We start from the raw sequence: 14,953 nt of genomic DNA, 5'->3' as shown, positions 1-14,953 counted from the left end.
CTTGAATCATAGCCAAGCTCAATATTTAAACACACCTGAGATCGTAAACATATTGAAACCACCTAGATTCAGCCAGGAAGGAGGAAGATTGGGCAACAGGATAGGTGGAGTTTGGGGGGATGTTTTCTGTCTTCCTTCTTTCCTCCCCTCTCAATTGAGAGGGCAGAGAGTTACACTGAGAAAAGCATTCTGAGATGAGGGTGAAGAGGCATGAGTTCTAGTTTTGCTTTGCAAACTGAGTCAAAATGACACTTTCACGTCTCCCAGACTTACAGAACAAGGTTGAACTATATACTGTCCAAGGGTCAGTCCAATTCTGATATTCTGTGAACCCAATTTATTCCCCAGAGTGGGTCTGGGGCTCCCACAAATTGGGAGGTAACCACCCCAGGCTATCCCTCAAAGCCAGAAACAGGTGTGGATACAAGTCAGAGCCAGGGATGGGATATAATCAGAGATGATTCTATCAAAGAGGGCAAATTTGATAGAAGCACAGACTACAAAAGAAAATACTCTATATGTAACATCTTATCTGTCCACATGAAAGCTTGCCTTCTCTGTCTCTGTGTCTCTGTGCTTCTTTTGTCTCCCCTCTGTGTCTCTCTGTCTTTCCCTCTTTTCTTTTTCTTCTTTCAAAATTTCAGGGAATTTTTCACATGGGCACAGTTGCATTTGAATAACATCGTTCAACCTTGTTTCCAGTTGCTCTATGGGCGCCAGACCAATAATTATGTAATAGCTCTCCTGATAACCTTAGGAGAATGACTCCTTTGGAAAGAAAGAAAAAGAAAGAGAGAGAGAGAGAGAGAGAGAGAGAGAGAGAGAGAGAGAGAGAGAGAGAGAGAGAGAGGAGAGAGAGAGAAAGAGGGAGAGAGAGAGAGAGAGGAAGGAAGGGAGGAAGGAAGGAAGGAAGGAAGGAAGGAAGGAAGGAAGGAAGGAAGGAAGGAAGGAAGGAAGGAAGGAAGAAAGAAAGAAAGAAAGAAAGAAAGAAAGAAAGAAAGAAAGAAAGAAAGAAAGAAAGAAAGAGAAACTCGCTCGTTTGATAAGGCAGAGCAGCAGCCACATTTGGTGATGGCATGGGGATTCTTTCTAGATTCTCGAGGTACTCCTAGGCAGTTATCACTTAACAGGCAGCAGATGAACTGCAGAGACAGCACATTGTCACAGGGCCTTGGAAACAGGATGGAGCATTGCCAGCCTGACCTCCCCCCACAAAGCTGGCTAGGGAGTGGTACTGAATGATAATCGTGTGAATAGCAGCCTCTCCTGGTGAACGGATGCTAGTACTCTAAAGGCAGAAAAGGATGCCAGGCACTCTGGGACAACTTGTCAGCTAGGTCTCTAGTTCTCACTGGGCAGTCTGAAGGCTACAATTAATATTTTAAAAGACTCAATGAGCACTATTGGGTTTATCTGGTATTTTCAGGTTCTTATCAATTCACACTCTAAAAAGAGGAGAAAGTTGAGCTATATACTGTCCAAGGGCCAATACTACTGTGATATTCTATGAAGCAAATCTATGCTCCAAAGTGGGATCTATTCAAATGCAACAGGACCAATGTGAAAAATTCCCTGAAATTTTGAAAGAAAAAAGAAAGGAGAGAGAGATATAGACAGAGAGACACAGAGGGGAGACATAAACACACACAGAGACAGAGAAAACAAGCTTTCCTGTGGACAGATAGGATGTATAGAGTATTTTCTTTTATATTCTGTGCTTCTATCAAACCACTCAATCACTATCAAATGTCTTTGATAGACCCATCTCTGGCTGTATCCCCCTGTCCTTGGTTCTGACTTGTCTCCACACCTGTTTCTGGCTTTGAGGGATAGCCTGGGGCAATTACCTCCTAATTTGTGGGAGCCTCATATTGTGAGTAGCTGCTGTAGGCTATCTTCCAGAGCCTTGCCCTCTGAGGAGCAAACCCCATTTCTGCCTATTAGGAGTTGGTATTTTACAGTTAATTCTAACCCAAAGCAGGTAGAAGCATAAATCTCCCAAGAACTGCTTCGTGAAGCTTGACCAGGAGATGCTGGCAGTTTCCCATGAGGCCTGAATTTTGCATGGTTGGAAGAACTTTATGCTGGGACCCAGAAGGCCTAGCTTCTAGTCCCTGCTCCACTGCCCACTAGCTATGTGACCTTTGGGCCTCAATTCCCTCATCAATAAATAGAGAGAGAGAGAGAGAGAGAGAGAGAGAGAGAGAGAGAGAGAGAGAGAACCTAAATGGTCTCTAAGAACCTTTACAACTCTAAGAATCCATGAGTCTGTGACTAACACAGTGACAAAAAGCCATTTGATCCTGAGGTCCATCACTGTAAGAGATGCAGACACCTTCTTGACTGAGCTCCCTGGCTTGTGGTCTACTTTTGATGATTTTTCAAGGACCAAGGTTTTGATTTGAAACAGAAGCCCTAAATTCAGTGCTTGAGAGCTAAATTTGTAGGAAAAATGGGAAATTAGTAACACTTCTCCCACTCCCCACCCCTACTTTGGGGATGATCACTTCTGCTTCTGCCTGTGAAATGCTTTTTCTCCTGATCACTTCTTGTATCTCAAAGCTAACTTAGCTGTTATGACGCCTAGTACTCATGTAGTGCTTTAAGATATGCAAGGCACTCTCTCATTTGAGCTTTACAACCACCCTGTAAAGTGATGCTATTATTATACCCCTATTATAGAAGGGGAAACTAAGGCAGAGAGCAGTTAAGTGATTTGCCCAATGTCACACAGAGAGCAGAAGTCTGAGGCAGGATTCAAAGTCAGGTCTTCCTGACTCCAATTCTAATTATCTATCCACTATGCTGTGCACCCTCGTTAGCAGATGATTCCCATACCACTAGCTACAAGGGACCTTAGTAGTCATCTGCCCAACCCCACCACCAGCCCTAACTCCACCTCATCTTACAGATGACAACACTATTGCCAAGATGAGTAAAGTGACTTGTCCAAAGTCCTTGCTGTTTGGTTGTTTAGTCTTTCAGTCATGTTCTACTCTTTGTGACCCCTTTTAAGGTTTCCTTTGCAAAGACACTGGAGTGGTTTGTCATTTCCTTCTCCAGTTCATTTTAGAGATGAGGAAACTGAGGCAAACAAAGCTAAGTGACTCACACAGGGTCACGCAGTTAGTAAGTATCTGAGGCCAGATTTGAGCTCAAGTTTTCCTGAACCCAAGCCTAGCTCACTATTCACTGTATTACTGAGCTGCCCATCCAAAGTCCTACAGACATTAAACAACAGAGCTGGAATTCAAATAAAGGCCCTCTGGTTCCAAAGTGAGCATTCTTACCACAATGTCTCCTGGTTTTAGGGCCTTCTTCTCAATGACTTGACATGTTTCAAATGATCTTTCCATTCTGTGGTTTTGGAGTCTTTTAGAATTTCATTTCAACTCCCCCAAGAGGTCCTAGGATGACTTATCACTCCTTAGGGACTCTCTCAAAACATTTCCAGAGCAGAGATTGAGAAACAGACTGTCCATTAGCAGGGAACACTGGAAATACTTTCTCAACTTTGTGTATTTTGATTTGAAGTCAAGGTGAATGGATTTTTGTTTCCTTTCCCCAAATCAATAGTCTCCTCTCATCCTAGCCTGTGAATGTAAGCCATTGGGCCACATCTGCTAGTTGCCTAGACCTACGCAAAAGTGTCATTCCTCCCAACCTCGGCCTCTGCTCAGCCTGCTCCCCTTACAGTAGAATAGTAGTTGGTGCCTAAAAATTGCTCAATGTTGCCCTATGTTATGCAGCAAAAAGGAGGAAAAGAAGGAGGAAAAGAAGGAAAAGGAAGAAGAGAAAAAGGATAAATCCTCAAAGGAAGTAGAGTAAGTACTGGGTGAAAAGGTATTGTGAATAACACCCTGCTCCTGAAAGGGGTTACGATCAATACATCTTGGACATCTTTGGAATGGCAGTAATGCACTGTCTTGTCCTGGCAGCTCCAAGCTGGAAGCCAGCTTCCAAGTGCCCAGGGTGGGCTTCTGTCATCTTCTCCCCTTCGCTTCCCTTCCCTTCCTTTTCTGTCCCTTCTCTTCTCTTCTCACCTGTAGTACCTATTTCAACATATGGTTTCAACATCATACAAAGAGAACAGAGGTGTTGCTATTACAGGGAAGGAAACAAGGAGTTGCCGGTCTCAGGAAGATAATTTCCTTCCCAGAAATTGTTTCAGGGCTCATGTTTTATGGGAAAAGGTCCTTCACCAGAGCCATCAACAGAGAGGGACTAGGTCAGGGGTGGAGAACCTGTGGCCTTGAGGTCACATGTGGTCTGCCAGGTCCTCAAGTGTGGCCTTTGACCGAATCCAAACTTTACAAAACAAATCCTCCTAAAAAAAGAATTTGTTCTATAAAACTTGGACTCGGTCAAAGGGCTATACTTGTGGATCTAAAGGGTCACATGTGACCTCAAGACCACAGGTTCTCCACCCTTGGACTAGGTAAACAAGTTCCTTTACAGGATGGAGAGAGGGTTAGAAAACCTGTTTGCCCACCCAGTGACCCCATCTATATGACTTGTAGTTCAGCAAACCTGATACTTGGCCAACTCATACTCCCCACCCAAGTGACTACTCATGCAGGCAAACACAAATGGACTGGATTTGTTTCTTAGGGAAGCTGAATCCTTCTTTAAAGAATATGGACATCCTCTTGAGAAAACTTATCAACTTTACTTCAATTTTTGTGGTGGTGGGAATCCTGGGAACACTCCAAAGCCAACACTCAAAAATGAGCATTCCATCCTGCTTTTAAAGCTATCAGCAAAAGCAGGCAGAATCTTTGGAAGCTCCTTTTAACAAACAAGAACATTTTTGCTAAAACATGAGTCACTGGATTTCAGATTATGGCATGTATGATATGACAGAGAAAGACCAACTGTGTCTAAGTGAAAATAAGAATTTTGAATGTAGTCCTTAAGAGTTTACTCTGTAGGAAAATTGTAAAAATAATAACAAAAAGCAACTTTGTTAGAATCATTGCAGTCACAAGCATTTATTAAGTACCTACCATATGCAAGATACTTTGTTAAGAGCTGAGAATACCAAGAAAAAAGAAAGCAAAAACATTTTCCCTGATTTCAAGATCCTACTTGAAGTGATCTGCCTAAATATCCTAGATCATTCATGGAGACTCTGACCATGGTATTGAGGGCTGGCACCTGTAGGGAATGGCTGTGTCCAGATAAACCCATGAAATGGAAGGTCTAGGATGTGGTTTCTACTACTTATTTGTGTAGCAATTATACTGTACAGTATTTTTTCTAATACCCCTCCAAAGGACATAGGTTATAGATAGGAGTCATTACTTCTCTGTCATAAGTACCCCCTTCTTGATGCAGCGAGCAACACATTCTTTATAAGTTGCTATGACTGAGAAAATCCGTCATCTCCTGACAGGCCTTCTGGTGATGAGCTGAGCCACACTTGGGCTGCTCCTTGGACAATGGATACACCACCTGTGGCCAGACTAGGAGACTTTCTGACTTGTCTAACAGGCAGACAGAGACTTTCTGACTTCTTGTGTTCTGGTCATTCTAAGTTTTGAGACACATTGGCATCACCTTTGAGAACACAGGGTCACTTCCATAGCACCATGAGACACTAGACTAACTTGAGGGAAGGATGCTATAACATTTGGAATATACTTCTGTCATTACATGATTATCCTTTGCAATCAACAAAAAGAGAAAAGGGTCCTGGAATTGAGGTCTGGAAGAGACCTCCGGAAGACCTCTATCTGGTACATGGTTTCTGCTTTTGCTTTCTAGGCAGTCTTCCCCCTTAGGAATGCTCCACAATGTATGTGGAAGTAGAGGGCATTACCCTGGAGGTGGTATCTTACATGACTAAGGAGAGTGACCTAATTATCTTTCCAAGAAGGACTTTGAGCCCAGGTGTTCTGAGTCTCCATCTGAACCCCAGTCCTCCTAGTTTTTTAATGTGGATGTGTTTGTGTTTTTTTTTTTTCAGAAGGAAGAAAGAAATCTTTGTGATAGATCCTTCTAGCAACCTGTACTATAGGTGGCTGACTATCATTGCCATCCCCGTCTTTTATAATTGGTGCATGCTTGTGTGCAGGTATGGAATTCCAGGACTGGAGGAGAGAAGAAAGTAGCACCGTAGGTTAGGAATAAGGACACCTGAGTTTAGCTCTACCCCTGATCAGTCACACGACCCTGAGTGAGTTACCTTCCCTCTCCACGGCTCAATGTCATCACCTCTTCAGTGATGGTGGAGTGGGCAATGGACTAGATCAGAGGGTCCTTAACCTGGTCTGTGAAGAGATTTCAGGAATTCTGTGAACTTGGATGAGAAAAATAATTAAACTTATGTTTCAATGCAATTGATCACCTTGATAATCCTATGTATTGTACTTCATGCATTTAAAAATATGAGAAGAGGTCCACAGGTTTCATCAGATGTCAAAGGGGTGCATGACACAAAGCTAGTTCCTTTCAGCTGTAAGATTCTGTAGTCCCAAGACCTCCTTTCAGACTCCTGATGAAGAGTTGGTCCTATCTAGGCAAGTAGGAAAGACAGAAGATGGGCTTTGATCTGTCACTGTTCTTAGGAGAATCTTAGGGCTTTTTGATATCATTTACCTGAAGATGAAGTAAAGAAAGCTATTAAGCTATGAGAAATAAAGGCAGCTTGGTGACACAGTGGATAGAGCACTGGACTCGGAGTCAGAAGAACCTGAGTTCAAATCCTGCCTCAGATAGCTATGTGACTCCAAGCAAATTATTTACCCTCTCAGCCTCAGTTTCCTTGTCTATAAAATGAGGATAATAACTGCACTTACTCTCCACAAAGTTGTTGTAATGATCAAGTGTGATCATCAACGTATGTAAAGTGTTTATATAAAAGTTATATAAAAACTGATGATAATTACTGACTGTCGCACCTAGGAGCTAATGGATAATGAAGGTTGGTAATTTTGTAGTGAAGTTCTTGGATTTTATTGCCGATGTCTTTTATGTTTTGGACTTGCTGGTTCAAATGAGGATGGGTGAGTCTAGGCAAAGTACTGCATCCCACCATTAGCTACTGAGGTGGGAGGTAGTGATGTCTGTAGCCTTTAGAGGTTGACTCAGGAATGTACCTGAGTGCATCCTCTGTACTTCCTTTTCCACCCTCCCCAAGTTCCGCCTTCCCTTAGCATGACAATTAAAAAGGTTTGAGAGACATAATTTCTGCTTAATTTATTCATTTTATTAATAAGGCCAGCACGTTATTAATAAAAGGATGGTCATTTGGCCATCTCTCTTAGATATCTCAAAGACAACCATGGAAGCAGGCTCAGGTCTTACCTGTTCTTTTGGAAGAGAGTGGCAATCAACTCTGATTGGTTAACACAATGGGAAGTGGGCTATATTAAAATGAGGGGCTGAGGGTGACCTCATGTCACCCCTTGAACAGAGAGTCTTATCTCTACACCTAGACTACTCCCCTCTCCCCACAGGCAATCTAATAAAAGAATTTATCTCCACCCAAACCTGAGTAGAACACAACGGACTTCCCCACCTTAGATCAAATTTCTGGTAAAGTTGCGTGGTATCTGACCAAGATTGAGGAGCGTTCATTCAATCCCATTATCAGTAACTTCAAGATTATTTTTTCAGATTATCAGTTCTTCAAGAGACTTTTTACTTTTAAAAATCAGGACTTTAGAAGAAGGGGAGAACTCTGAATTTCCCCAAATTATTGGTTATTAATAATCACCTCTGCCATTAGAAAGCCATATCTGCATCACCCATATTTTTTGTAATTGTTTAGAGCCTGTTTTGATGAACTTCAAAGTGACCACTTGATGCTGTGGCTGGTCTTGGATTATATGGCTGATGTCATCTATGTTTTGGACTTGCTGATTCGAATGAGGACAGGTAAGTCTGAGCAAGGTTGCCACATCCCTACCATAAACCATTGAGGTAGGATGTCACAAGAGGTGGTGATTCATGGGAAGTACAAGGTTCAAGGATGACACAGGACAGCTGACTCTAAATATTACCTGGATTGACTAAGCAATGTAAAGCACATTTGGGGAACACCCTTGACCTATGAGAATAAGGGCATTGAGATAAGGTTGGGTCAGCATTTTTAACAAGTGAGGCAATAAAATGCCAGATATGTTGTGGAGATCAATAATCCCCTGGCCACCCAACGTGATATAGGACTATCTAGTTTCTTACATCTATATCTTCCCTTAATTGCCAGGGAAGATTTTTTTAAAAATATTTTAAAATTATTTTTATTTTTTATAATTGTAATTTAATACATAAATAATTTATTATTTATTAATTATTTTAAAATAATCCAGTCTCCATCTTGAATAAAATAAGAGGGAGAGGCTGTTCAAGACTAGAGCAAAAGAATATGAGACTGGGGAAATCCTGGATCCCAACATCCCAACCAAAGACTGCCGCTGTCCTCTCAAACAGCTCAGAGATCAGATGGATTAGAGAACAAGAAAATTAACATCTCAGCTAGGACTGCAATAGGAGGGAAAAGCAGAGTTTGTCCCCTTTCCACCTGGGGTGGGTTCTTTGGGAGTAAGATTATGAAAATAAGGATTTAAAAGCCTGTTGTGGTGAGTTGGCTAAGCATAAGCCTCAACTTGTGACCAATATCTAGATGCTTCTAACCCTCAAGGCTCTTTCACCAAACCCCAAATCACAGCCTGTCTTTTGAGTCTCACTGTATATTACTTTCCTTCCTGTACTTTAGGGTCCAGGTAAATTGACTATTTTTCACTTATTCCATTTTGCACACTCCGTTTTCCATTTCTGGGCTTTTCAACTGGCCATCCCCACACTAGAAACGAACTTTCCCTTCACTTCCACCTCACAGAATCCCTCACTTCCTTCAAAACCCAGCTAAAAGCATGACTTTAAAAAATACTTTATTTTCAGATTCATTTATTAACATTCTGAGTTTCAAATTCTCTCCTTCCCTCCAGCTCCTCCTCTACCCACTGAGAAAGTACGTGATACATGTGAATTCATTAAAGCACCACCTTCTCTTTTTTAAGTTTATTTTTAATTTATGGAATAAAACAAGCCTTTCCATCACTGTATAATAAAAAAAGATGATTACACATGAAAATGCAAATCTATTATGTACAACTTGCTATTCCTTTTAAAATATAATAAAGTTATCATGTAAATGCTTTTTTCCCTTTTTTTCCTTCCTTCCCACCTCCTCCCTGTGCCTTAGAGATAGCTACTGTGGGACACAAATAAGGACATAGGTAAAACTCTTCTACACACACTTCCACTCATCAGTTCTTTGTCTGGATGCAGACAGTGAGTGTCTTTCTTCACATGGTTACCTTTGTAGTTGATTTGGGTATTCATACTAGTGGTTAAAGCACCACTTTCTAAAAGAAGTCTTTCTTGCTTTCCAAACCCCTCAAGTGTCAGTACTCTCCCTCCCTTTCTTATTTTATTTTGCATTTATTCTGTACACATTTATATTTTACATATGTATATACATATTTTGTCTTTCCTTAAGAATATAAGCTCTCTGAGAAAGAGATGGAGAAAAAGACAGAGGAGCCAGAGATAGACAGAAAAAGGAGAGACAGACAGAGGAGAAAGACAGACAGACACAGATATAGATAGAGAGAAAGAGATAGAAAGACAGAGAAAAAGTGGAGAAAGATAGAGACAAAGAGAAAGGAGAGAGAGAGGAGGGGAGAGAGAGAGAGAGAGAGAGAGAGAGAGAGAGAGAGAGAGAGAGAGAGAGAGAGAGAGAGAGAGAGAAGGAGAATTTTTTTTTTACCTCTATCCCTAACACCCAGCATAGTGTTTGGTGCATAGTAAGTAAATACTTGTTGATAGAAAATAGTTATTCATTCTAGTCTCCTTCAGATCTTGAAATGGCCACTTACTAGGCAGCTTGCAGTGCGATGTAAGAAACTAGAAGTCTGAGTCCTACCAAGAGATAGGATGTGAGACTCAAATGAGATAACGGATGTAAATCACTTTACAGACCTAACACTCTATATAAATGATTTATTATTATGAGATTACAGTCATCAGGCCTCAAGGCTGGTGATGACTTCTACGGTATTCCTGTGGAGCTCAAGCAATGTTTACAGGGCCACACAAAGGTAAGCAGGTATATGTTTAACAACCAGGTTCTCCAGAGGGGGAAAAACATGCAAAAATGCTTTTAAATTCAATCTGCATTACTAATACTTTCTTTAGTCTAGACAATCAACAGAACCAAGAAACTGAGCCCTGATTTGTAGTTCAACTTCTGAGGTATACATATTCACGCTGTAAATGTGAGCCTTCTACTGTACTACTACTGAACTCGGGCAATGTTTATACATCAATACAAGGGTCAACTAGTAAATATTTAACAACCAAGCTTCCAGAGGAGAAAAAAGCATGAAAACACACTCTAAAGTTCAATCAGCATTATTAATCGTAGACAATCCACAAAACAAGAAATCAGGTCCTAATTTGTAGCTCAACTTCTGAGGCTTAAATACATTGAAAATTTAACAATGGGCTCTCGCTAGCTGGTGGGAGCTGGCTCCAGAACATTCCAGGACCTACCTGGCTCTGCCAGCTGTGTGACATTGACTAAGAAAATTAACCTCCATGTGCTTTAGGGTCTCCACCTATAAAATGAAATAAATACCTATAAAGTGCTTAGTGCAGTACTTTGGCACATAGTAGATGCTCGTTCCCCCTATAAAATGAAGGAACTGTATTCGATGATCTTTACTGGTCATTCTGGTTAAAAACTTTAGGGATTATGAGCAGTCACTGAGTATTAAACCCCTTTCCTATCTTATAAAAGCTAATGTAACTTCTAACGCAATTTAGTTATTTAGTCCAAGGACATTTAGGCAGTAGGAGAACCTGTCTTCCCATTACTGGAAAGATCACAAAACAGGGGTAAAAATTGGGAAAGTTTTGTTTTGTGTAGTCAATGTTTGTTTACTTGTCTTAATGGACAAAGAAAAAAGTATAGCTGATCCAAAACAAAAAGTAGCTTTGTAAAGCAAAAAGATACGATCACACACACACACACACACACACACACACACACACACACACACACACACACATATAGGGGCCATCTCTAGTCATCCTGATCTATATCTCACTACTGGGCCCAGATGGCTCCAGAGGAGAAAGTAAGGCTGGTGACCTTGCACAGTCCTCCCTCACTTAAATCCAATTCACTTGCAAGTCATGGCATCGTCTTCCTGACATCCCAGTCCTCTTTGAGAAGGAAGGACAAACAAATGAGTAACAACAATGTTTGTGTTATCTCCCTCTTCAGTTTTTCTTATAATTGTTGTACAGTAAAAGGGGCAGGATGGAAGACCTGACTTCAAAGTACTGTCTGTGTGACCTTGGCTAAGCCACTTACCCTCTTGGTTCCCCAGGTAACTGAAACTATTAGTTTCAGAATAGACGCCAGACACGAGAATTGTGAATCTGTATTCTCTGAGGGAGTTTCCATGCTGAGGGATGAAACCACAGATTTAAAGAAGGGGAAAATACCTCTCTGAGGCCAGGAATTGTTTTATTTAAGTCTTTGCCTTCCTGGTGTCTATTATAGGGCCTTACGCAGAGTAGCATCTTAATTAATTGTTTGTGGAATGGAATAATGTCTGTGTGTGTTTCTCTGCTTAAACTAGCCTGGCTGTCGGCCATCTAGGAACCAGAGAGGAGTAGAAAAAAAAACAACTGGATAATGGCCCCACTATGTGCCTGACACTGTGCTAAGCACTTCATAGATACTAACTCATTTGATCCTCACAACAGCCCTGGAAGATAGATGTTATTCTTGGGTCCATTTTATAGTTGAGGAAACTGAGGCAGACAAAAGTTAAGTGACTCACTTAGGGTCACACAGTAGGTGTCTCAGGCTTGGGTCTTCCTGACTCCAGTGAGTGTTCCTGGAAAGAATGAATGAAAAAAAGCATATGAAAAATGAATTTGACCATAAATGTAATCGTAAACGTGACACTTCTGTGTTTGCAGAGCAATAAGGGCTGGGCCTTTTGGATAGCATAACATAATGGATGATTTTGAAGTCATGAAGCCTGGGTTCAGATCGTGTTTCTTCTATGTACTAAATGTGGCCACAGACAAGTCACTTAACTCTCAGTGTACTAGGCAATCCTTTACGATTATAAATTACAAAAAGAAGTTGCCAATCTCAGGCAGAATGGTGTTGCAATGGATCCCTCTTTCCTCCCTTCCTTCCTTTTTTCCTTCCATCCTTCCTTTTTTCCTTCCTTTGTCCTTTTTTCCTTCTTTCCTTCCTCCCTCCTTCCCTTCCTTCCTTCCTTTCTTCTTTCCAATATGTATCTCTGGAGAAAGTTTTTAGATCAGAAATCCCCTATTCAAATGAAACCAAAGGTCTAGATTTCACCCTGACCCTCAAGAGAGATCGACTATGATAGTTAATGGACTTTTCTCTTGCCTTATATCCTCTAGTAGAAGCCACATGATCTCTCGAATGACTAATTGATCTCTTTCCTTCCTAGGCTTTCTTGAACAAGGTTTAATGGTCAAAGATGCACAGAAACTCAGAAAGCACTACATGAAGACAGTTCAGTTCAAGCTGGACGTACTGTCTCTGGTCCCCACTGATCTAGCTTTTTTAAAAGTGGGTCTGAACTACCCTGAGTTGAGGTTCAACCGCTTGCTGAAATTCGCCAGGCTATTTGAATTCTTTGACCGCACGGAGACTAGGACCAATTATCCTAATATGTTCAGGATTGGAAATCTTGTCCTATACATTCTGATCATCATCCATTGGAATGCATGTATCTACTTTGCCATTTCCAAGCTTATTGGATTTGGGACTGATTCCTGGGTTTACCCCAACATCTCTATCCCAGAATATGGGCGCTTGTCCAGGAAATATATTTATTGTCTCTATTGGTCCACCCTGACTCTGACCACCATTGGGGAGACTCCACCCCCAGTCAAAGATGAGGAGTACCTTTTTGTGGTGATTGATTTCCTAGTGGGAGTGCTGATCTTTGCCACCATTGTGGGAAATGTTGGCTCCATGATCTCTAACATGAATGCCTCCAGGGCTGAATTCCAGGCCAAAATTGACTCCATAAAGCAGTACATGCAATTCCGAAAAGTGACCAAAGACTTGGAGACCCGGATCATCAGGTGGTTTGACTACCTATGGACCAACAAGAAGACAGTTGATGAAAAGGAAGTCCTCAAAAGCCTACCAGACAAGCTGAAGGCTGAGATTGCCATCAATGTGCACCTGGATACCCTGAAGAAGGTACGGATTTTCCAGGACTGTGAGGCAGGCCTCTTAATTGAGCTGGTCCTAAAGCTTAGGCCTGCAGTGTTCAGCCCTGGTGATTATATCTGCAAGAAGGGGGATATTGGGAGAGAAATGTACATCATCAAAGAAGGGAAGTTGGCGGTAGTGGCTGATGATGGCATAACACAATTTGTGGTTCTTAGTGATGGAAGCTACTTTGGGGAAATCAGCATCTTAAACATCAAAGGGAGCAAATCTGGGAACAGAAGAACAGCCAACATTAGGAGCATCGGTTACTCTGATCTATTCTGCTTGTCCAAAGATGACTTAATGGAGTCCCTCACTGAATATCCAGAAGCCAAAAAGGCCCTGGAAGAGAAAGGACGGCAGATTCTGATGAAGGACAATTTAATAGATGAGGACGTAGCTAGGAGTGGAATAGACCCAGTGGACATAGAGGAGAAGGTGGAGAGACTTGAATCTTCCCTGGATAATTTACAAACCAGATTTGCTAGGCTCTTGGCAGAATATAATGCCACCCAAATGAAAGTCAAGCAGAGACTCAGCAAACTGGAGAGCAAAGTAAAGAAGTGTGGGAGTGACTTGTCAGATGCAGAGAGCATTGTTGATGGAGATGCTGAAAAAACTAAGGACAAAAACCAATAAGGAAATACACCAATGGGTCTCATTTTGGTTAAAGTATGGGTAATGCAATATTCATATACGTACTCAAATACATATACATATATACATATGAGCACACACGTACAATTATTTTTATATGGAATTCAAGAAGTTTTTAGACTTTTTAATGAACTCATATATATAGAAAAAAACATATAGGGGAGTAATAACCAGGGAAGATTTTGGTTGGAAAAGTCATGGGGATGGTGAACGATCTCCTCTTTGGAGGTCTTCAAGCAAAGACTGCATAATTACTTGGGTATGTTACAGTGAAGATTCCTTTCATGAATGGGTCTAGTTCCAGGGGTTATTTCCCTGCTTGGGGACATGGACACCTGTGGCCTGGTGAAGCCCTTTCTGACTAATGTTTCAAATGTATAAAATAAAATATATAGAATTATAAAGGTATCCAATTATAGTGAAATACAGCTATCAATTTTTTTTTTAATACAAATTCACAGATCCCAAGTTAGAGAACCTTTGTCTTCTAATATTCCTTCTAACTCACAAATTTTGTGATTCTGTAACTTCCATAGAGGGATGGTTTCTTGCAGACAGAATACAGAATGTTCTTTCTCCCCCAGAAAAGAAATTTAGGTTATTGCCAGTTGAGGGCAGATGGTGCTCAATGAAGACTGCGATCTGACAGTTTGGTATTCATTTTCTGATTCAAAGACTCTTCATGAGCTTGGAACATCCTTGGTCAACCTAAAGTTGAACATGGTCATGGTAAGAAGGAGGTTCTTATCTGTGGAAAATGTTACATGACCATCTTCGGGTACTGAGCAGTGGAACTGTATGCTGGAATTATATATTAAGCAGATCTCCATAAAGAGCTAGGGGGGAGGGGGCCAGCTAGATGGCGAAGTGACTAGAGCACCAACCCTGGAGTCAGGAGGACCAGAGCTCAAATCTGGCCTCAGACACTTGACATTTACCTTGGGTGACTCACTCAATCCTGATTGCCTCGCCTCACCCCCCAAAAATGTTATGGGATACAAACAT

At 41.3% G+C, this 14,953-nt stretch overlaps 1 protein-coding gene across 1 annotated transcript in view; it reads left to right on the top strand.

Annotated features, from left to right (window-relative positions):
* CNGA3 (cyclic nucleotide gated channel subunit alpha 3) overlaps positions 1 to 14,013 on the top strand; it is a 55,592-nt gene extending 41,579 nt beyond the window's left edge. The window contains exons 5-8 of the mRNA XM_072614593.1: positions 3,750 to 3,824; positions 5,969 to 6,076; positions 7,775 to 7,881; positions 12,516 to 14,013. Of these exons, the coding sequence (XP_072470694.1) occupies positions 3,750 to 3,824; positions 5,969 to 6,076; positions 7,775 to 7,881; positions 12,516 to 13,930 (1,705 nt within the window). The 3' untranslated portion in view covers positions 13,931 to 14,013. The remainder of the gene's footprint in view (positions 1 to 3,749; positions 3,825 to 5,968; positions 6,077 to 7,774; positions 7,882 to 12,515) is intronic.
* The last annotated feature ends 940 nt before the right edge of the window (positions 14,014 to 14,953 follow it).

Source organism: Notamacropus eugenii, chromosome 5 (assembly GCF_028372415.1).
Source record: "Notamacropus eugenii isolate mMacEug1 chromosome 5, mMacEug1.pri_v2, whole genome shotgun sequence".
Lineage (NCBI taxonomy): Eukaryota > Metazoa > Chordata > Mammalia > Diprotodontia > Macropodidae > Notamacropus > Notamacropus eugenii.
This window is presented reverse-complemented; position numbering and strand designations above follow the sequence as displayed.